Source organism: Bufo gargarizans, chromosome 3, assembly GCF_014858855.1.
Source record: "Bufo gargarizans isolate SCDJY-AF-19 chromosome 3, ASM1485885v1, whole genome shotgun sequence".
NCBI classification, from domain to species: domain Eukaryota; kingdom Metazoa; phylum Chordata; class Amphibia; order Anura; family Bufonidae; genus Bufo; species Bufo gargarizans.
The window spans coordinates 25,892,190-25,916,507 of NC_058082.1; the positions used below are offsets into that span (position 1 = coordinate 25,892,190).

Here is a 24,318-nt window from a genome sequence, read left to right on the forward strand (position 1 = left end):
AACACCAGATCCTGCTTGGGAAAGGTTCAACTAGCTAGACTTTTCCATTTCAGATAAATGTTCAACCATGTAATACACAGACAGGTTGAGTCCACCAGATTGGAGAATCCCCTCTATGATGAGGCAAATGGCCTCCATACGCATTAGTGTATTGTTGGCCAAACCGGTCAAAAATGGCAGGTTTGGGAAGCAGTCTCAAAGAATTTGAGAACAGATGCAATCAGGTTTTCCGAACTAGTAAGCCATGATTAAGAGTGAAGAATATTACAGTGAGTGACTACTAAGCAGTGCAGAGCTTCAAAATCCACGTGAACATCACTAGACCTCATCAAATGGAGAATATGACAAGGGTATGTGGAATATAACTGGAGGACCAATCTCTGGAAGAAAAATACACAACCTTTCTCTCAAGAAATAAAATAGCTAATTCTACCATTAAGGTCTGTCAATTTGCTTTTATTTAGGGGGTAGGAAAGAAAATGTCCTTAAGTCTACCACAATGGCACCACCTGGTAAAATATATGTGCCATCAATGAGGATGCTGTGGAAAATTAAACTCAAAAGTCCAATTCATTTTACATTCTTGAAATCAAACAGTGGAGAAGACATTGGATTCTTCAGCAGAACCTCAAAAATCGCCAACCTATACAGCTACAGCTCTGAGGTGACACTTATCATGTATAGCTTGAGGTATATCACCATGGCCGCCACATGAATGTATTGAATTTCTATGGCTTCGAGTTGACCCGTTCAAAAAGTTGCAGTCGTATCGATAACGCTCATTTGATTCGTAGTTGAATGATCTTGTTCCATGTAAATGGACCTTAAAGGGGTTGTCTGGGCTTTACTAAGGGATGACTTATCCTCGGGATAGCTGATCGACAGGGTTGCAGGGTCTTGGATCTCCTCCGATCACCTAGTGATAGCCTATACTGAGGATAGGCTATTACTTAGTAAAGTTTTCTTTGACTTTAATATTGATAGCCAATACCAGTGATGGCTAACCTCCGGCACTCCATATGTGGTGAAACTACGACTCCCAGCATGCTCCATTAATTTCTGTGGAGATCTGAAACAGCCAAGCAAGTGTGCATCTTGGGAGTTGTAGTTTTACCACAGCTGGAGTGCCAGAGGTTAGCCATCACAGGCCTATACAGTAAGACCGTATGACGGTCATATCCATTTTGCGGACCACAAACCGTGGACACAGGCTTCCATGTGTTTTGGGGTTCGTTCTTCCACACTGCAAAATATAAGACATGTCTATCTTTGCCACAACTTGTGGATCGCGGACCCAATCAACTCAATGGGTCCGCACCGTGATGCTGGGTGCACACGGCTGGTGTCTGTGGTTTGCGGTCCGTAAAACAGCCACAGCCACCACACGGTCATGTAAATGTGGCCTAATTAGGATAAGCCATCAATATTTGATTGCTGGTGCTCTGACTCCTGGCACCTCAGTCGAATTAAGGGACTACAATGCTCCAGTGAGTGCCGCGTCCCCTTTACTGTTTACTCAGGCACAGCACCGTACACACAACAGTGGAGGTACCTGGTACAGCAGCAATGAAGAGGATGTTAACCCTCGAACTTCCAACATCATACCAAATACTGCTCATACACCCAGGAGGACAGGAAAGTTGACAGTCATGTCAAGACACGGTACAGTTAACACGTTTATTTTTCAAGAGGTTGTTTCAAAAATTTCCCTTATTATTTTTATGTTCTCTAGTAATGATGAATGTATTTTCCTGAATTCAACAGGACATTTTCTTTCAGTGAAAGCAGAATTAAGTCTAAAATAGATTATACAGATTGAAAGAGACATGAGAATAACATGAGCTGTAATGTACAGGCGCTTTTGAATTCTAAACATTGCAAAATCTTGATTCTCAAATTTAATATTTTCTATTTTTTTGATTAGTTCGAATAATACTGATAGGGTTATATCAGAAATTGACCTAAAATAACAGATACAGAACAGCACATCAGGAGTCAACACAAGCTGCCTGAAGAAGGCTAGATAGAACAACTGGACGAATGCTATTATAATGTCACATAAGCCATAAAAACAGAATATTTATCCCAAATTACTCCAAATATTTGTTTTGACTGGATGAATAATAGTATAAAATCTGCTAAACATAATCCTATATATTCTTTACAGGCCATGTCTGGATTCCTGTTTTAAGGGAACATGCTTAATGACAAAAAACTTTATTAATTAAGTCATAACACATAAAAAAAAAAGACCTTGACATTTCGACATCTGTTGTGCTGATATTTCCTACTGTAATAACGCCACAGACAACAGAATTGGTCAGAGAGCATTGGCAGATTATTAGGCCATTATTTTTTGGTTCTCCCTAGTAACTTTTAGGCCTCACATTTCATATAGAGCAATACGGTGGTCGTGCTCCACCTGATGCCATACTGGTAGATAACAAATCATTAATACGGTGCTGTAATCATAAAACAGCATTTTTAAAATAACAAACAGTAAAAAAAAAAATTGTGCAAATAGAATCAATTAAAATTTGTCATAATTTTACAGTTAAAAACATCTTTTGTTCATGTCAACCCAACAACGGGTGCTTTTTGGATAATTTTGTTTCCTCTATTATTTGGAACCCCTACAGTGTATAATTTTTAAAGAAGCTGTAAATTCACCAGAAACAGAAAGGGAGCCATTTTCTAGTATAAAACACTATGCCTCACCAAGAAGTAGTCATTTTTTTAGCAATACTTTTTATGCAATATGAAAAACACAAAAACACCATACCTCCCTGATAAATCACATCACTCGCCGACCTGCAAACCACCTACCGATCAAACATTCCCTTTCCTGCCAAATAACTGTATTCAGTGTACTCTGCCAAATCATCCAAAATTATCCCAAACAACCTATTCACCAGATGAGCCGTTACACCCGCCACAATAAAAAGAGAAAATAGACTGAAAGCCAGCTGGTCGTTCCTATTAAAATTTACCGAAAAGTCAGCATCATTATGGCATCTAAAGGAGTTAAATTCCCATGGGCTGACGAAAAATGCTGACAAGCAGGATAAAAATAAATGGAAATTTCATAGAAATTCCACAAAAATTCTGAATGACTTGCAGTAAAGTGCGAGCACACCTATTAATCAGCGGTTGGGTTGATGGCTCTATTTTAAGAATACCGGTCAATTTTCATAACCCTCAGACTGTCCAATGAACCTTTGGAAAACGCTGCTCCCTGCAAATGAGGCCACTGAGAACGAACCACCAAATGTACCAAAGATGGCTGAGAACCCCAACATGAACACCCCCCAGACACCACTTAATATGTCGATACCAACATCCGGTATGGCACATATCGTATAATAGGGGAAGCTTGCCATGTCGCAGAGGAATTTTGTAGGCAGCCTAAGTATGAGACATACAACTGATAACGCATTGTTGAGGACTCGTACAAAGCCACAAAGAATGTTGGCAAAAACACGGAGGACATCGCAAGGAATGTTCAGCAAGACTTTGCCTAGGGCGTAGATGTAGGTGGTGAGTGCAGTCCAGATCCAGTACAGTCGCCCAAAGACTAAATTGCAAACTTGTTTGAGAAGGAACCATACCAAGCACAGGACAGTCTTTATAATTTCATATATAATGCTGAAAATGAACTGGAAAAATCTCGTAAATGCTCCTGGTGTCGTAACAGGTGGTTCCTCCTCAGTTTGAGTTGAGGCTTCGGATGATGATCTAAGTTCTGGGTGGACAGTGCCACCACCACACTGGTTGGAGAACAGCTTTACACCAGCAAGTTGGTTTTCCAGTTCTTCCACTGGGACCTGTTCCAGCCCATCTACATTGTCAGTCCTCTTAATAATCCCTAAGGACCAAGCATCAGGGATGTTACAGCAAGCAGCGAGCCAGACATACTCTGGAACGGTCACTTTATCATTTATTTTTGTATCAGATGGGACTGCTCCAGCAAGAAGGTGAAGGTGTTCTCCATTCTCACAATGAGGCAATAGCTTCTCCTTAATAAAAAGATCCACATCTGCGGCCCATTTCTCCTTGAACTCTGGTGTCAATGGCACAGCGCTGGTGAGAGCTGATGGAGCTCTATGGTAGAGTGGACCAGGCTGGTAGTCTGTTGAGGCATAGTCTTCTTCTAGGGCCTGGTTTGTTCCCAGAGTAGGAACCTTCTCTGTCACATCAGAACCTTTGTTGACTTCATCCAAACTACTCTTGGAATCGTCCACCTGTGAGAGATCAGAAGAGAAGAGCTTTGAGTATATGCAAATTAATGATTTTAAGCAACAAGTAATAGTCAAAGAGTCTGTTCTGTGAAAGGTGCCTAATCACAAGTGCATACTTTAAAAAGTATGGCAAACATCTACAGAAAGGACATTAAACACAGAACAGTGGAATGTGGCCTAGACCTTCAGGAATAAGCCAATTTTGGGCTCAAGGATCATAACTTTTACAGTCTACTAGGATGTACATCGTCAATGCTGTGATGGGAAGTGGTAAAGAGGATGTCTGGTTTAGAAAACCCATTTTCAGAAAACCCTATTAGGGAATTCTGAATTAAAAGAATGGGTTCCCTTATTTAGGATCTTCATCTATGCCAGAGCGCGTCTCTCACTCTGGAGGACCCAGACCCATTCATTTTAATGATTACTGTGTAATGTTTCACTTCACCAGTGGTGGCACTGCAGGGAATTTGAACACAGATTACAGCTGATCGCTGGGGACACCAGCAGCAGTTGTGACCAGCTTATGATCAGGGTACGCTTCTAACAAATAAGGGTTGTCAAAACTACTATATAAAAATCTGGATATTACACATCAATACTATGTAAAATAATGAGTTTACCAATTTTGGTAGACACTTCATCTGGAACTTTCAGTTTTTGAAGGTAAGGCTACTTTCACATCTGCGCTTTCCCTTTCCGCTATTGAGACCCGTCATAGGATCTCTATAGTGGTGGAAAACGCTTCTGTTTTGTCCCCATTTATTGTCAATGGGGACAAAACTGAACTGAACCAAAAGGAGTGCACCAGAATGCACGCAGCGTTTTTTTGTGCGAGATGTGGTGCAGAGCAAGACGGATCAGTCATGACTCACAATGCAAGTCAATAGGGACGGATCCGTTTTCTCGGACACCATAGAAAAAAGGATCACCCCCCAAATTGACTTTCAATGGTGTTCATGATGGATCAGTCTTGGCTATTTTAGAGATAATACAACTAGATCCGTTCATAATGGATGCAGACGGTTGTATTATCATGAAGGAAGCGTTTTTGCTGATCCATGACAGATCAAGCAAAAACGCTGGTGTGAAAATAGCCTAATGTGTAACCAGAAAATGATGTATTGTGTAAATCACATTTTATGTTAAAGAGATTTTTATTCGTTTTAATTTTCCATGTCACTATCTTATTTAACAAACAAACAAACTGAAATCGAGCAGTTTTCACCTAATATTGAGACTTCCTGTTCTGTACAAGTAAAAATCAGTCATCTCATTATCATCACAGGCAGGACTGCAATGACATATTTCCTGTATATCGATAACACAGGATCCACCATTCACTATAGGCGATATCACGGCTTTTCTTCTCCCTCTTGACCTCTGCACAGGTCACAGAGCATGCCCAGAAAACTCTCCCATAGAAGTCAATGAGGTCCCCTCCAGTCTGCTGTGTCTATGGGCCATGTGGCTGCTCTCAAAGAACAGGAAGTCTTGTTTTCAGGACTAGTGGCCAGTGTGAAAACTGCATGTTTTTAGGATTTTTTTTAAAGAGATAAGGACATACGAAAATGCAAAAGAAAATCACCAAGAATTCTAATATATATATTTTTTACATAAAAACTTGATTTAAATAGGTAGTTTCCTGAGGACACATTCCCTTTAAAGACCATTTCTTTTTGGTGACCTCCGTGAGAGAGAGAGGCACTGTTGCTTTACTGTTAGGAGCAAGCACTGCCCACAGTTAGTGGTGGCAAGTGGTACTGCAAACAGCGGTACAGTAATGGTATATTCTAAGCTGTACAATAATATTGTATTAGACAGTAAGAGAGAGATCAGATGAGACCGATAGCTCGATCGATATTTTTGCCTTCATTTTGCGGTCTCCGTGCTTTCCTAGTTCTCTATAATTTGACGTGTCCTTAAAAGGGAACTTGTCAGGTTGACCATGGTGTCTGAGCAGCAGGTTATAGAGCAGGAGGAGCTGAGCAGACCGATATATGGTTTTAGAGGAAAAGATTCAGTATAGCTTATAAATTTACCCATTTAAATTCCTGCTCCTTCTGGGCTTTGAAGTCCAGGAGGCGGTCCTATGAGTGATTGACAGCTCTCTCTGTATACAAAGTCATGGAGGGAATGCTGTCGATCACTGATAGGACCTCCTCCTGGACTTCACAGCCCAGAATGTTCAGCGTGACAGGTGCCCTTTAAGATATACACACACTTTCTAACAAAAGCCTGATGGAAATGGACAGTGTTCAGTGAAGATAAGGCAGTCTTGGCCGCCCTCCCCCACCACAGATTTGAGCTTTCCTCCTTGGCTAATGACTTTGAGATATGACAGGACACTTAAATGCCCTCCTGAGTGACAGCGTGGTCGATAACAGCCTTTAGCAAAAATTCCTAATGCTTCCCCCGATGAGCAGTGACGCATGCTAACCGCCAGCCAGCGGGGTCCGGCATACACTGATGGATGTGTCCATTTAACGCAATTAGCTAATGCTCTGAAATGCAAGCACACAAAATCTTCCATTTCAATAGGGACGTCTGAGATGTTGACTCAGAAGCTTAGATATCGATTCAGGAAAAATAACGAACGGTTGGCAAAAATGCCCAGTTCACAAAAAAAAAAGTGAGGATTTAAAAAAATATATATATATATAATTTTTAAGACAGGAAAAATGGGCAGCCAATTTTGGACCTTAAAAGGATTGTCCCTTTACAAACAGGATGGGGGATGTGTCCGATTGGCGGGAGTCCGTCCACTGGGGCCCCACCCATAGCCAAGCGCTAGTTTTCAGCCAGCTCTGGCGGTCCCATAGGAGTTGAATGGAGCAGTAGAGCACGTGTGTGACCACCGCTCCATTCAAACAGAGGGACTCAGGACCTCTTTTTCGTGATTGGTAGGGGACCCCAGCAGTCAGAAACCCGCCAGACACTTATATCCTATCTTATGGTTTGTTATAGGACAAATCCTTTACAGGGGATTCTCCGGGAATAATGCCTTTTTACATAATGCCTACCTCCGTAAATAGAAGACTCATACTTACTTGCTCCCTGCCCCTCCTTCGTCTGTGCCGGCTCCTACATGTTCATGTTTCAGTCCCCGGCCTGTTTACATCTGGCGGTGCATGGGCACAGTCACATGCTCTGCTGCAGCCAATAACTGGCTTCAGTGGTGATGTGCCCCTTGTGGCAGTTGTTGGCTGCGGTGGAGCAGGTGACCATGCCCATTCACCGCCATATATAAACAGTCCGTGGTCCGGACATGCAGGAGCCAGCGCAGAGGACCGGAGCGGCAGGGAGCAAGCAAGTATGAGTCTTCTGTTTACAAAGGCAGACTCCGGGCATTATATAAAAAGGCATTAGGCAAGGGCTACACGGCGACACCTGTTGCAGCCTGGATTGACGAGTAGCGGTGATCCCATAGAAATGAATGGAATCGCCTGCGGCAGTCGCAAGAAATCCAGCCGTCTTGGCGCACCTTTAAAGCTCCCTCTAGTGGTGGCTGTAGGCAACCATTATGTGATATTCTATGTCTATACTGGGCATATAGTAAGTATTAGCCACGAGCATGCTCACACCCTGTCTCACATATCACGGTCACAACAAGCAAACCAGCTGCATCAGTGCTCATGGTATTCTGCAGAACCAGTTTTAGAGACTGCTTTATAATACTTAGACTGAACTAGTAGAAACATGACAAACAGGCCGCACTGTGATTCAGAAATGCTAAACAGATGACCGAAGGTGACTAATTATTGGAACATACTCTGGTCTATAAGGACTCACACCCTGCACTGCTACTAGAAGTCCAGCAGGTGCAGTGCGACCAATTCAAACAGTGGACTGGCATGGGTGCCTTGAGTCGGACGCTCACCAGTCTAATAATAAAAAGCTGGACTGTATGCTGGTTTAATTGCCCCCTTGTGGACAACCTTTGAAACAATGCTCTTTGCCCCCACAACATGTCCCACCCTCTTGTGGACCACATCACCCCTATCTGCTAACCTAAAAACGACTTGCCCCTCTCCCCTTCTTCTCTGGCGCCAAGTCAGATTCATATATAATTTACTATCCAATCCTTCCATGTTAACACCACTATTTAAGAACCCAGCCTTTCCTTCAGAGAAGCAGGTAACACAAGTTGGTTCGTGGCACTCCCTTAACCCCTTAGTGACCACCAGTATGCCTTTTTACGGCGGTCACTAAGGGGCTTTGGGCTAGGCTGCCGCCTTTTTATGGCAGCTTAGATCTGTGCAGAAGAGAGCATAGGGCTCCTGCTTCAACGGCCCGGCAGAAGCGATGATCCGGGTTATGCTCAGTCAGGCATCGGTAAGAGGTGGCGGGCTATGTGTACTTGGAAGTCAATGACATTTCTAGTTGATATCATTTACCTGTCTTCTCTTTCGTATTTTGCCACCTACTTACCAGATTGTTTTTCTGCATACACCTGTTTGTATCTATGTATAGCATATTATTGCTCCAATCTTACCGATTGGAAGCTACAAGTATACCCTACCCCCTGATGAACCCATTGTAGTCGGTGAGACGGACGGACGGGGGGTCATTCCCTCTGAACACCGTTAGGGTTATTTAGGGGAAAAACAGCTGAGGAACGAGGACAGAGAGTCTCCACTATTAGGATTCCTCTCTGGGCTGAGGGGTACTACAGGGAGACCACCAGGGTAAGCTTATCCCCCTCCTCCTCCTGAGACTCCCACCCATTCCTCAACATTCATATATATTTTGTGACATCTATGTCATTTCGAGCCGAAACACGTGTCGCTTCTGCGCTGTGTCTCCTCCATGCCTGAATAAAGCAGAGTTACTTTCAACAAGGAGTGAAGTGCCGGTCTTTCTTTACGATATTTGAAGTGGGTTTTCTTACCCTAAACGATTCCGGAGAGGAGTGCCGGCTGTTTCCATTTTTTGTATGTGATTAAGTGTGGTATCTTTAAATTAGTATCTTTATCCAATCATAGTTTGGCCATTAGGTTTTAAAAAAGTTATATTAAACATTATATTTTTAAGGGTCTTATTCTTGTGGACATAAATATTTATTTATTTTTTTAACTAGACCTATACATTATCTTTAAATATCTCATGGTATGTAAATGATGGATTTCAACATGCCCAATCCTTTTGTTCTCAGGAAGATATAGTTGTGTCACAAAGGTGTCTGGCAGCGGCTTATTCAACTTCTCCCCATGCCCACTCAGCTACCGGTATAGGGGTGGGGTCGGGTAAATGCGGGTTCTACTGTAAGGCATCTAGTATTCGGCCAGCCTTAGGGCTTTTTGTGGGCAACAAACGTCCTATCCTTGTCTGCAAAAGGGACAAGAATAGAGCATGTTCTATCTTTTTTATGGGGCCACAGAATGGACATATGGATGTGGAAACGGTGTGCTGTCCGCACCTTTTGCGGCTCCATTGAAATGAATGTGTACGCATCCGTAAAAAATACGGGCAGAACCTACGACTGTGTGCATGAGCCCTTATAGGAACCTTTCTTGATTTCTTCTGAAGTGTGTACATAACCCTGGCCTCAATCTAAAGCACCTGATTACACGGTTACAAGGTATGTGCCTCGCCCTAACCACAACCGCCGTTCCTGGCACAATCCTGTATGTCAACAAAAGGGGCACTAGAAGTCAGGAATCGGTATATTCTTCATGCACCTTTTATGATTTATTGTTACTGGTGTTTTTACTGGATTGTTGACCTGCGAAGAAAAGCATCTCACTTTACAGCTTGCAGCAAAGTGAATGTTGTGGCCACTTTTATCACTTCTAAGCGAAAGGTTAGTGATAAAATAGTCGGTGTGTTGTACTGCATGAGCCTAGATAAGCAGCTTTTACAATGGGAATAGCACCAAGGAAGAAGAATATTTGCAATTCGGCAGAGAAGCGATGGTGCAGCTCAATACAAACGAATGAAGCGTACGGTCTGCTCCCTACTAGTCGGGCCTAAAGGTTCATTTGATAATCCGCATGGGTAGATATCAAATTACGCACAATGCAGACTCTGCAAAACTGACTTAAAAAAAATTCTAGCCTCGATAAATCTGCCCCCTAAACTATTTGGATTTCACTAATTCTGGATATAAAAAGGTTTTTTTTTTAACAGGTGTAGGACATCAGGCTCCATTCTTTTAACCTATAAAACGCTTAAAGGGTAAATAAAGTGCTCACGACGCTCCACGCCTGCAGCCCAGAAGGGGAGGCATGTCTTTTATTCCTACTGCATTACAGAGAAAGCAGAATGGCAGGCGAGCAACGTAAAACAGCCCTCCAGAACACATAAATCACAGCGTGAATGGCAGTGTGTGAGAAGGAGGGTGTAGACTAAGTGGCTTATATAACACCGTAATGGCTTGGTATGTGGTCATCCAAGCTATTATACTTCCACTAATATGAAGGTAGCCATTATACTATGGGTGGAAGATGTAATTAACTAATGGATATACCAGGTCACCCTACAAAATATAGGTGTGACTGCTGGCGCTCATACACACAGGCACACTACGGGCATATTGTAGCTTCACAGAACTTTCAAGATATAGGGGACTGTAATATGGCATCTATAGACTTCTATAGTGCCCTCTGCTGGGGCTCGTTTGTTGTACCATGGTCCACCAATTCTCTAGGACTGTAATATGGTGCTGCATGAAGTACCATACAGGCCATACCCAGTGTGAAGTACTTCGGCACAGGAACTCGGAGGTCTACATTTATTAATAATGGTGTCGTTTGCACCAATGACTTAATAAGCCTCTGTCAGCATAGGTCAACTTTAATAAACCAGGCATATTGGAGCACCAGGGGACGGAATTGAATCCTTGGAGCACCGCTCTGTAACACCCCTGTGGCTCATTTGCATATGAATAAAAATACAGATCTCTCTGCAGCTGTTTAACACAATACAGACAAAAGAAAGGTACCATTTTATTCAGCATGGCGAACTCTACTAGGCAGTTTGCCTGGTTTAATAGGGTTGATTATGCCGACAAAGGCTCTTTTATTATCACTGCCAAATGAAATGGAAATAACAGGTGCAAGAAGTCTAAATAAGCAGCTTTCACAATGGCAATAGCAAAGAAAATGGAGAGGGCAGTTGGCGAGAATGGCGCCTAATACATAAAATATATGATCTGATCACAGTGTGGTGCTGTATGAGGTCCCATTTAGTAATGTACTCAGGTCTAGTTATATTACATATCTGCGAGAATAAAGGGTATTATATGGCAACGCTATGGAGCAGTACTGACTGCAATACAGTGCCCATGGTGCTCCATATTTTGCACTGCAGATACGTCTTACTTCATTTTTTACTACCGTACTTGCTGCATTATTTTCAGCTACAGATCAGGGGAGCGGTCACATAATATATAATAACAGACCATTATGTAATATCGGTATATTAGGAACAGAATAAAATAGTGCCGAGGAGCTGCCCCTACCCAATGTATTAATATCAGTATTCTGGCAAGCTGTACAACTTACTTAACAACTTGCTAAATCTGTGAGGTCAGACATGGCCACTGTCCACAGAACTGATCTAATGTAACCCACTTATTATATCTTAAAGGTGACCTGGCATTTCAAACTATTTTATTTGCTTTGAATATTTGTGCATAAAGCCTATAGTCTGCGTTGTACTATGGCGGTCTCGTAGAGAATAAATAGACTGTCAGCAGTGATGCGTGACCTGCCGCCCCATTCATTTGAAGAAACGGGGGCCATGATGTTATGATCATCCAGTAGACCTCCACCAATCAAATATTTATTTGAGTAGAGAATACTGATTGCATTGGTGCACGGCTTGTTACAAGAGAGCTCTTAAAGGGGTTGCCCTATTAAGGCAACTTACCCCCTATCCAAAGGGTAGAGAAGAAGTGTCTGATTAGAAGGAGTCCAACCAAAAGAAGAAAGTCATGGTGGATTTGTTTTATTTCAAAGATGAGCAACACATAATGGGGGAGATTCATCAAAACTGGTGTAAAAGAAAACTGACTTAGTTGCCCATAGCAACCAATCAGATTCCACCTTTCATTTTTCGGAGCTCCTCTTGAAAAAGAAAAGTAGAATCTGGTTGCTATGGGCAACTAAGCCAGTTTTCCTTTACACTTACCCTGGGTTCACACCTGAGCGTTCCTCAAACACGCGTTTTTGTGCGCGTTTTTTGTAATAGTAAACGCGCGTTTGACGCGCGTTTGTGTCATTGACTGCAGTGTCCTATGGCCACAAACGCGCGTCAAAACGCCCCAAAGAAGCTCAAGTACTTGTTTGAGCGTCGGGCGTTTTACAGCGCGTTCGTACGCGCTGTAAAACGCCCAGGTGTGAACCCTTCCCATAGGGAAGCATTGGTTTTCATGTCTTAAGCGTTTTACAGCGCGTTTGAACGCGCTGTAAAACGCTCAGGTGTGAACCCAGGGTTAGGGTTGCCACTTTCCCCAACAAAAAAATATCGGGCAAGTTTAGCCACACCCCAAAGGTTGCGTGGGTGCAGGGTGTGGCTTAACATGCTTTACTAATAAGCGCTCCACAATGGAAGCGCTCATTAGTAACAGTTTGCACAGGAAAATACCGGCAATTAATATTGCCGGTAGAAAAAAGTTTAAGGCTAGGTCTACACGACAACATTTGTCGCGCAACATTTTGTTGCACCAATGTCACGCAACAATTTTTATAATGGCAGTCTATGGTGTCGCACTGCAACATGCGACATGCTGCGACTGCGACGCGACAGTCGCAGAAAATCCATTCAAGATGGATTTTTCTGCGACTGTCGCGTCGCAGTCGCAACATGTCGCATGTTGCAGTGCGACACCATAGACTGCCATTATAAAAATTGTCGTGCAACATTAGTGCAACAAAATGTCGCACGACAACTGTTGCGCCCTATCTGTCGCGCGACAAATGTCGTCGTGTAGACCTAGCCTACATACCGGCCTTGCCGCTGAGATACAGGCCAGGCAACCCTATTTACACTAGTTTGATAAATCTCCCCCAATGTGTTCAGCAGTCACCCCCATCTATGACATCATTCACGCAGATTTGGTGCCTTTTTACTCATCTTTCATCTTTTTCTTTAGCCAACCCTAGTTTTGGTCCAAAAATCCATATTTCTGTCCACAGATTTCCCATTTTAGTTTTTGCTAATGAAAATGCATTCAAAACTGCACTGTATGAATATAACACAATACCATAAGTGGACACATTCTGGCAGTTAGGCCTCATTTATCAAACAGAAAAGCAGGCCTTGTGGACCATAGCAACCAATCAGAGAGCAGCTTTCATTTTTCCAGAGCAGTTTAAGAAATGAACGCTGAGTTCTGATAGGTTCCCATGGGAAACGAGGCCTGCTTTTCTTTCTTGATTACTGAGGCTCATCAATAATAAGCTGGTAACACCTAACATTTTAAAGCCTTTTCTATAGATGTCTTTTGACTGGCCACTCACAGTTACCTTACGTCCAGAGGGTATTCTCCCTTATAATTAGGCAGTCATAACGAGCCCATTCATCATCTGAGGATAGCTGGAGCAGTGTATACAATGACACTGGAGACGCTTGTCAAGTATAAAGAGATGTAAATAAGCTAAACACCAGTAAAGAGATAATCCCACAGAGCTGGCATTGTACATAGATGCCTAGGGCTGCGGGCAGATAAAAGGGCATAGTCATGGTAATTTGTCTTTGGCTTTCCCAACAACTGTACCTGTATATAAAAGAATGCTGAAAGGGGTTGTCCAAGAAAATGTAAATCTCGTACAAGCCCCAAACTGGCTTGGGGGCCTCTGCAGCGGTGACATGCCAGTATACGACTCATCACCGATGCAGCCAATCACCGTCCCCAAGCGTGTACAGCCAAGCGGTTATGTGCTGTATACATGCATGTAATATACTGAGGGCAGTGGGCACAATGAGGTCCATTATGTATACTGTGGGCACTATAGGAGGCTATAATATATATATATCACACACACACACACACTGAAAGCATTACAGATACGCATTATTTATATTTGGGGCACTATGGGGGGCATAATTATATACTGAGGTCACTAAAGCCAATGAAATTCATCTTTCTTTAACTGCCATTAAAACGAATGACAGACGTTAAAACACAGATAAGACGGCCAGGAAATGGATGCACATAGATGAAAAATTGACATTAAAAAAAAACCCTTTTTTTCCCACTGTTAATAGACATTACACAGAGCCTATGAGTATAAGGCTGGGTTCAGACCTGAGCGTTTTACAGCGCGTTCCATTCGCGCTGTAAAACGCTCAACAGGCAAGAACCAATGATTCCCTACGGGAATGGTTCTCACCTGAGCGTTCTACAGCACGTACGATCGCGCTGTAAAACGCCCGACGCCCCAAGAAGTACAGGAGCTTCTTTTGGGCGTCTTGTCGCGTGTTCCCGTACATAGACTTCAGCGGGAACGCGCGACAATGGGCGTTCGCTTGTCTCTGTATGCGCGATTGCAAACGCCCGTACAATCGCGCATACAGAGCGTACGTTCAGGTCTGAACCCAGCGTAAACCCCGAATAAGGTATTCTGGCTACATTAAAGGGGTTCTCCGGGAATTAAGAAAATGAAAATACTTAAATATTACTTTATTATAAATATATACCCAAATACCTTTCGTTAGTTATAATGCCTCATTTTGACTCGGGAGCTATGATTAGGAGAAATAAAATGACCGCCATCCTACTAATACAAACAAAACCTGTCCTTATTACACAGGAGGACAAGTTACTTCACAACACTAAGCTAAAGAGCTGCCTCATCCTCCTCTCTGCTTGTCAGGGATTATGATCCTGAATACAGTTTATTATGATCTTCACCTGAATCTCTGCACAAATGGCGTTTATGAGGAGACATGAAATATAGAGAGGAGGTGAGTGAGCAGCAGCAGCACTTGTCTGCAGTCTCCATTACCACAGCCCCACATTACCACAGTCTGTCCAGTCCCTCCCCTCTGTACTTCATGTCTCCTCATGAACTCCATTACTACAGAGATTCAGCTGAAGATCATATTAAACTGTATTCGGGATCATAATAGGAAAGGAGGATGAGGCAGCTCTTTAGCTCAGTGTTGTGAAGTAACTTGTCCTCCTGTGTGATTAGGACAGTATTGTGTGTACTAATAGGACGGCAGCCATTTTATTTCTCCTAATGATTGCTCTCCAGAAAAAATGATCCATTATAAATAACAAAAGGTATTTGGGAATATATAATAAAGTAATATTTAAGTATTTTAATTTTCTTAATTCCTGGAGAACCCCTTTAAAGGGATATTCCGGTTACAGCAACTTATGAACTATCCAATCCACAGTAGCCCTGCAGCCCCCCCTATGAATGGAACCGGGTGGCGGGTCAAGCATGCGTGTGGCCACTCAATTCACTTCTATGGGAATTTCGAAGACAGCCTAGTACAGCGCTCCACTATCTCCAGAATTCCCATAGAAATGAATGGAGTGGCCAAATGCATGTCTGACCGGCAGCTCCACTCATTTGAGGGGGGCTGCAGGTGGTACGGGGTCCCGTTTTCATGTGTTCTAATAGTTATCCCTTATCTTGGGGTTAGGGATAAACTTAGTGTAACCGTAATACCCCTTTAAGTGTAGCAGACGGCAACTTGCTATATAGAGGGCCACCATAAAAAGTGAATAGTGCGTAGTATTTTTAATTTTTTTTACATTTGGACTAAAGGGGTTCTGCACTTTGTTTAAACTGATGATCTATCCTCTGGATAGATAATCAGCATCTGATCGCCGGGGTCCAACACCCCCGCCGATCAGCTGTTTGAGAAGGCCGCGGCGCTAGAGCAGCGCCGCGGCCTTCTCACTGTTTACCGCTGGCCTAGTGACGTCACGACTAGTATCAACTGGCCTGGGCGTGGCTAAGCGCAGTTCACTTGAATGGAGCTTAGCCACGCCCAGGTCAGTTGATACTAGTCATGACATCACTGGGCCATCGGTAAACAGTGAGAAGGCCGCGGTGCTGCTAGAGCGCCGCTGCCTTCTCAAACAGCTGATCAGATCACACCCGCCGATCAGATGCTGATGATCTATCCAGAGGATAGATCATCAATTTAAACAAACTGCAGAACCCCTTTAATGGGCAGCATGTATGTTTATACATTGGCATATGTTGGAGGTATACATCAGGGTCTGCCAGAACCTAGACCGCCACAGAAGTTGAACTCTATGGCTCAGTTGACCCATTGTTGTCTGTCTGTTGCAGCAGTAATAAAGACACTAAAATGCTCCAATAGTTCGGCCAGTGTGAAAGCAGAGAGGTTTTCATGTTTTATGTAAATATGGCTTAAAATTTAGCAAGATAAAAAGGCACAATTAAAAAACAAACTGAACCAAAATGAATGTAAAGAACCATAAAAAGGCAAATAGCGCATGCACACAACCGCCATTTTCTGACCCATTCATTTCTATGGGGCTGAATTTTTGCAACCGTTCTGCAAATTACAGAGCAAGTCCTATTCTTGCTCATATTTTCAGACGATAACAGCCCTTGTAATTGATGGGTGTGAGAAAAATACAGAACGCACGCAGAAGGTTCCCATATTTTGTGGAATGAAATATGGACGCATGAGCCCTAAAATACAAGGACAACCTCTTATGATGGGACCTACAAAAAGATTTAAATAATAAAATAAAGCAAATAAAATTTTGCAAAAATAAACAAAAAAGGTACAGTAATTAGAAAAATATGTAAAAAATAATAATAAATGCCATAAAAAATGGATAAAGCATGCATCAGGTGAGTCTCCAGGATTAAGGCTGTGACTCCTCGATGACTTTTAGTCCCTTGACATCATGGAAATTATCTATGAATTTGTGGACGACTTGTAACATGACGGTCATGCATTTCTCATACATGGAGGTCACAGGGTAGTTCTTGTAATCTATGAATTATGCTGAACATTCACCGTGGAAACGTCACCATGTATCCCTCGCCTAAGGATTCATTCACACCATCAGTGTTTGGTCAGTATTTTGCGTCAGTAGGTGTAAGCCAAAACCAGGAATGCAACCAGCAGAAGGAACGTACAAGGGCTGATGCCCACAAAACGTATTGTGGCCAGCAAATAGCGGGTCCGCAATACACGGGCACCGGCAGTGTGCACCCCGCATCACAGATGCGGACCCATGCACTACTTTTTTTGCAGTGCGGAATGTCTGATGCGGATCGCGGACCCTTTTTAAGTGAATGGGTCTGCAATCTGCATGTGGCGGCCCTACGGTTGGTACCAGTGCATTGCGGACCGCAATTTGTGTGCATGAGCCCTAATGGAAAGGATTTTGCTGCTGGTTTGGTTGACAAATGCTGATGTAAAACACTGAGTGTAAATGAAGCTTTAGGGTGGCTGCACACAGTACAGATTTATGTGCAGAAAATCTGCCAAAATGGCATTAAAAAAAATGTACAGAAATCAGATTTTCTCTCTAGCTACAAGTACATGAACGTTGTTAGTTTCCGGTCAATTCCGTTTTAGGCATTGATACAATGGATCCGCAAAACAAAAAAAAACGGATGGCATATGGATCCGTTTTTTTTTGCGGACCGCAAAACACATACGGTCGTGTGCATGTAGCCTTTAGGTTAACAACCCCACTGAAGTCTAGGGGAAAAAGTATCATATAAGGCAAACGTCATTCACTTTGCTGGTACTGTAGTACGCTGCGTTTTTTTCAGCATGAAAATCCTCTTAGAAAGGGCTCATGCACACGACCGTATGTATTTTGCGCTCCGCAAAACATGGATGACGTCCGTGTGCATTCTGTATTTTGCAGAAGGGAACAGCTGGCCCCTAATAGAACAGTCCTACCCTTGTCCGTAATGCAGACAATAGTAGGACGTGTTCTATAGTTCTGCGGAATGGACATAGGAAAACAGAATTCACACGGAGTAACATCTGTTTTTTTTTTTTGCAGACCCTTTGAAATGAATTGTTCCGCATACGGTCCGCAAAAAAACCCCGGAACGGACGCGTTAAGAAAATACGTCCATGTGCACGAGCCCAAAGAACGCACGTTATCTGCATCGTGTGTAGACAGCAGTAGGCCGGGTTCACACAGGACTGAAAATCCAGGGGGAAAAAAATTTACTGTATTACATGCGGTTTTAGCGGCGGAAAAGCCAGCGGACTTCACCCTCTTCATTGCAAAGGGTGAAATCTGCGGTAGAGATCCGCAGCATAAACTGATATGCCGAAAATCCACAACGTCATCAAATCCGCCGCTGTTCAGTCATGTGTGAACCCGGCCTTACGGTCTCATCTCGGACAACGCTTATTTGTTGTCACCGCAGGCAGTAGCTGCCCGTCAGCCTCTGGGATCTCACTCTGGCTCCAGGAGAAATATTTGCACAAACGAAGCCATGCTGAGCAGAGCTGTATAATGCCGTTGTGCCCGTTGATGCTCGGTCCGTCACCAGTGAGGCAGCAGCTGGCACGCAGCCAGCAGGAGGAGGCAAGGCGTGGTGACAATGCCACCCGTTCACAGCTGACGTCCGGCAAATCTGTGACAGCAGATACAAGCGCTTAATTATTTTCTGCTGATCCATCAGGAATGTATTCTCTGCCCGTCACAACACGCTGCCGTCATCTGCGCCGCCATAAAGAGACCAGCGCTGCAGCCTTTTGCGTGATCCTTATACACAGTGTTTGTTTCTATGGCAGAATGTGCAAAAAACTGTCAGATCTTTTTTGCTATTTTTTTCTGAAGGGAGGCAGAGGGATAAATCAGTGCAAGGCCGACCGTATTTCTTCAAAACGCAGAGCCACAAAAATACAGGTACCAGCTGTGCGCATCCCGTAATTTCCTTGGGCCCCATTGTCAGAATGCCTATTCTTGTCCGCAAAACGGACGAGAATGGTATATGTTCTATTTTTTTTGTAGAACGGACGTGCGGGTGTACAGAAGCGGACAGCATGAATGGATCCGAATCTAATCCGCAAAAAAAAAAAAGATTGTGTGCATGAGGCCTCAACCACATGTGGCCCCTGCTGATGGACTGCACGGTGCACCCCACCTGTTCTCAGCGTCACGTGACCTAAGGCATTTTTCACACGAGCGCGACGGATTGGCTCCGGATGCGTTCAGTGAAACTCGCACCATTTTGCAAGCAAGTTCAGTCAGTTTTGTCTGCGATTGCGTTCAGTTTTTTCCGCGCGGGTGCAATGCACCTGCTTCCGGATGCGATGCATTTTTCACTGAAGCCCTATTCACTTCTATGGGGCCAGGGCAGCGTGAAAAACGCACAATATAGAACATGCTGCGTTTTTCACGCAACACAGAACTGATGCGTGAAAAAAACCATTGAAATGAATTGGTCAGGATTCAGTGTGGGCGCTATGCGTTCACGTCACGCAGTGCACCCGCGCGGAAAACTCGCTTGTGTGAAAGGGGCCTAAGGCCTCATGCACACGACCGTTGTTGTGTCCCGTGTCCGTTGTTCCGTTTTCCGTGATTTTCTGCGGACCCATTGACTTTCAATGGATCCGTGGGAAAACTCGGCTAATGCACCGTTTGTCATCCGTGTCCGTGATCAGTGTTTCCAGTCCGTGAAAAAAATATGACCTGTCCTATTTTTTTCACGGACAACGGTTCGCGGACCCATTCAAGTCAATGGGTCCGTGAAAAAACACGGAGGCACACAAGATTTTTATCGGCGCTCACGTCCGTTTTTTTCCTATCATTTGCATGGCAAACTTGACTTAGATTTTTTTTTACTTTCCTTCATGTCTGGTGATCCTCCAAAAATAAAGGAAGACACACGGAAACAAAAAAGGAAACGGATCATGGAACAACGGAACCCTTTTTTGCGGACCGCAAAAAAATATTGTTGTGTGCATAAGGCCTAAGGGTGCTCTTAGGCTAGGGCTACACGACGTCATTTTTTCGCACCAATATCGCGCGACAATATTTATAATGATAATCAATGGTGTCGCAGTATGTCGCAGTGCGACACCATAGACTATCATTATAAAAACTGTCGCGTGACACGTGTCGTCGTGTGGCCCTGGCCTTACACACAGCAGATTTTGTTGCAGAAAGTTAATTCCATTCACCTGAATAGAGCTTGTAGAAACGCACGTGCTTGCTGCCAAAACAATGTCATTAAGATGAATGGAACCGATTTTCAGTTGCAAAAATTCTCTGCAACAAAAACCGCCATGTGTGAACGCACCCTCAACCTCCTGGCAGCCGCAACTCTCTAGTCTTTACAGCGGAAATCACTGACGATCAGATCTCAGGCCAGGGGAAGCTCTGGACAGTGGCCACTACAGGAGAAATGTAGTATGACACTGCGCCTTTTCCAATGAATGGCCATGGGTGTATTACATGGTCAGTGCCGAGTCCTCCACAGTGGGGGCTGCTCAGGCTCATAGCTGGGGGCCCCTAGTCTGTGATGGATCCCAAACCAGAAAGAAGCACTGATGAACCACAACAGGAGGAGGCATCAGCAGTCACTGATTTCTGGATGCTCCCACAAGCCCTTTCTCTGCTGTACTCTCTTACTTGGGTGGAAACTATTCATCCTGAGCCTCCTGGTTCCTGGTCTACACTGGAAACAATGTCACGGGCAGGGCGCTGTATGGGGTGCGGATAGAAATCTGCACAACAAAGCAGATGGTGAATGTCATTCAGGGGCTGTGAAAAGCTGGCCATGGTGTTATAGACACCAGATCTCAGAGTCAGTCTACTGGAAAGAAGTACCAACCAGTGCCACTTACTGGGAGGCTGAACCGCGTCTACACAATGGATGGGAATGGATACAATAGTGATGGCTTTGTTTGGAAACTATGCAGCGAGCAAGCAGTGCACAGATGATACAAGACTGGGCACATGCACCAATATACACTATCCAGACCCGTTATATATGTCAGCGTGCTGGCGCAGGCTCCAGGGATGACACAGTATATATACACCCTGTATATACTCATCTATAGACAGCTCTTTGTGCTGGCGCAGGCTCCATGGATGACACAGTATATATACACCCTGTATATACTCATCTATAGACAGCTCTTTGTGCTGGTGCAGGCTTCATAGAGAATGTTATACAATATATATATATACACACACTGTACATATGATTTACATCCCACCTATAGACAGCTCTTTGTGCTATGCAGGCTCCATGGATGATACATTATATACCCCCACATATAGGCAGCCCTTTGTGCAGACTCCCCCGGTGATACATTATATACACACTATACATATTATATACCCCCACCCTTTGTGCAGACTCCCCCGGTGATACATTATATACACACTATACATATTATATACCCCCACCCTTTGTGCAGGCTCCCCGATGACGTCATGCATTGCAGTGACCCCCCCCCCCCCAGGCTCCCCCGATGACGTCATGCATTGCAGTGACCCCCCCGATGACGTCATGCATTGCAGTGACCCCCCAGGCCCCCTCTTTTACCTGGGGCTCCACCATCCAGCCTGCCCACGCTGCCCCCGCATCCTCCTGGTAGGTGAAGGCGGAGTAGACCGGGATCTTGTGCTCGGTGCTGTACAGGGTGGCGTAGTGCTTGTCCCCCTGGTACCTCTGGCAGATCTTGACGTTGCCCGGCTGGGTGAAGCCCTGGGGCGGGCTGCCCTGGTGGAAGAAGTCGTTGCACTCCGAGAAGCCGTCTTCCCCCTCGTGCACCAGGCGGGCGTGCAGGGCACCGGGCAGTGCCAGGAAGAGGAGCAGTGCGGCCGCCGTCATGTTCCCTGCGCTGAGCTCACTACTACCTGCCTGGCCGGGGATGAGGAGGAGAGAAGAATTTAGGAGGAGGAGGAGGAATGGAGGAGCCGCTCCCCTGCAGCCGCCAGCACACGGCGCCGTGCTGCAGTATCAGGCGGACTGCGGGGCCGCGCGGCATGCTGGGAGATTCCTCCCTGTGCTGTCAGGATGCAGAGCTGCCAGGGGGAGGGCTGCCACCCTGTGCCATGGGCAGTGTATAACACCTGTGCCCGGGTACTGTGCCCACCAGTCTGTACACTGCCTGTGCCCACCAGTCTATACACTGCCTGTGCCAGAGGTACTGTACCCACCAGTCTATACACTGCCTGTGCCCACCAGTCTATACACTGCCTGTGCCAGGGGTACTGTACCCACCAGTCTATACACTGCCTGGACCAGGGGTACTGTACCCACCAGTCTATACACTGCCTGTGCCAGGGGTACTGTACCCACCAGTCTGTACACTGCCTGTGCCAGGGGTACTGTACCCACCACTCAATACACTGCCTGTACCTACCACTCTGTACACTGCCTGTGCCAGGGGTACTGTACCCATCAGTCTATACACTGCCTGTGCCAGGGGTACTGTACCCACCAGTCTGTACACTGCCTGTGCCAGGGGTACTGTACCTACCAGTCTGTACACTGCCTGTGCCAGGGGTACTGTACCCACCAGTCTGTACACTGCCTGTGCCAGGGGTACTGTACCCACCAGTCTATACACTGCCTGTGCCCACCAGTCTGTACAATCCCTGTGCCAGGGGTACTGTACGCACCACTCAATACACTGCATGTACCTACCACTCTGTACACTGCCTGTGCCAGGGGTACTGTACCCACCAGTCTGTACACTGCCTGTGCCAGGGGTACTGTACCCACCAGTCTATACACTGCCTGTGCCCACCAGTCTGTACAATCCCTGTGCCAGGGGTACTGTACGCACCACTCAATACACTGCATGTACCTACCACTCTGTACACTGCCTGTGCCAGGGGTACTGTACCCACCAGTCTATACACTCCCTGTGCCAGAGGTACTGTACCCACCAGTCTATACACTGCCTGGACCAGGGGAACTGTACCCACCAGTCTATACACTGCCTGCACCAGGGGAACTGTACCCACCAGTCTATACACTGCCTGTACCAGGGGTACTGTACCCACCAGTCTATACACTGCCTGCGCCAGGGGTACTGTACCCACCAGTCTGTACACTGCCTGTGCCAGGGGTACTGTACCCACTAGTCTATACACTGCCTGTATCAGGGGTACTGTACCCGCCAGTCTATACACTGCCTGCGCCAGGGGTACTGTACCCACCAGTCTGTACACGGCCTGTGCCAGGTGTACTGTACCCACCAGACTATACACTGCCTGTGCCAGGGGTACTGTACCCACCAGTCTATACACTGCCTGTGCCCACCAGTCTATACACTGCCTGTGCCAGGGGTACTGTACCTACCAGTCTGTACACTGCCTGTGCCAGGGGTACTGTACCCACCAGTCTATACACTGCCTGTGCCCACCAGTCTATACACTGCCTGTGCCAGGGGTACTGTACCTACCAGTCTGTACACTGCCTGTGCCAGGGGTACTGTACCCACCAGTCTATACACTGCCTGTGCCAGAGGTACTGTACCCACCAGTTTGTTCACAGCCTGTGCCAGGGGAACTGTACCCACCAGTCTATACACTGCCTGTACCAGGGGTACTGTACCCACCAGTCTATACACTGCCTGCGCCAGGGGTACTGTACCCACCAGTCTGTACACTGCCTGTGCCAGGGGTACTGTACCCACCAGTCTATACACTGCCTGCGCCAGAGGTACTGTACCCACCAGTCTATACACTGCCTGTGCCAGGGGTACTGTACCCACTAGTCTGTACACTGCCTGTGCCAGGGGTACTGTACCCACCAGTCTGTACACTGCCTGTGCCCGGGGTACTGTACCCACCAGTCTGTACACTGCCTGTGCCAGGGGTACTGTACCCACCAGTCTGTACACTGCCTGTGCCAGGGGTACTGTCCCCACCGGTCTGTAAACTGCCTGTGCCAGGGGTACTGTACCCACCAGTCTGTACACTACCTGTGCCAGGGGTACTGTACCCACCAGTCTATACACTGCCTGTATCAGGTGTACTGTACCCACCAGTCTGTACACTGCCTGTGCCAGGGGTACTGTACCCAGCAGTCTATACACTGCCTGTATCAGGGGTACTGTACCCACCAGTCTGTACACTGCCTGTGCCAGGGGTACTGTACCCACCAGTCTATACACTGCCTGTGCCAGGGGTACT

General features: G+C 45.4%; 1 protein-coding gene across 1 annotated transcript; it reads right to left on the bottom strand.

The window, feature by feature from the left end:
• Positions 1 to 1,663: 1,663 nt before the first annotated feature.
• ENDOD1 (endonuclease domain containing 1) lies at positions 1,664 to 22,379 on the bottom strand. The gene is made up of 2 exons (XM_044284323.1): positions 21,716 to 22,379; positions 1,664 to 4,241 (listed from the first exon to the last, which is right to left on the bottom strand). Exons 1-2 carry the CDS (start codon positions 22,001 to 22,003, stop codon positions 3,183 to 3,185), a joined length of 1,347 nt encoding a protein of 448 aa, XP_044140258.1. The 5' UTR covers positions 22,004 to 22,379; the 3' UTR covers positions 1,664 to 3,182.
• Positions 22,380 to 24,318: the final 1,939 nt, after the last annotated feature.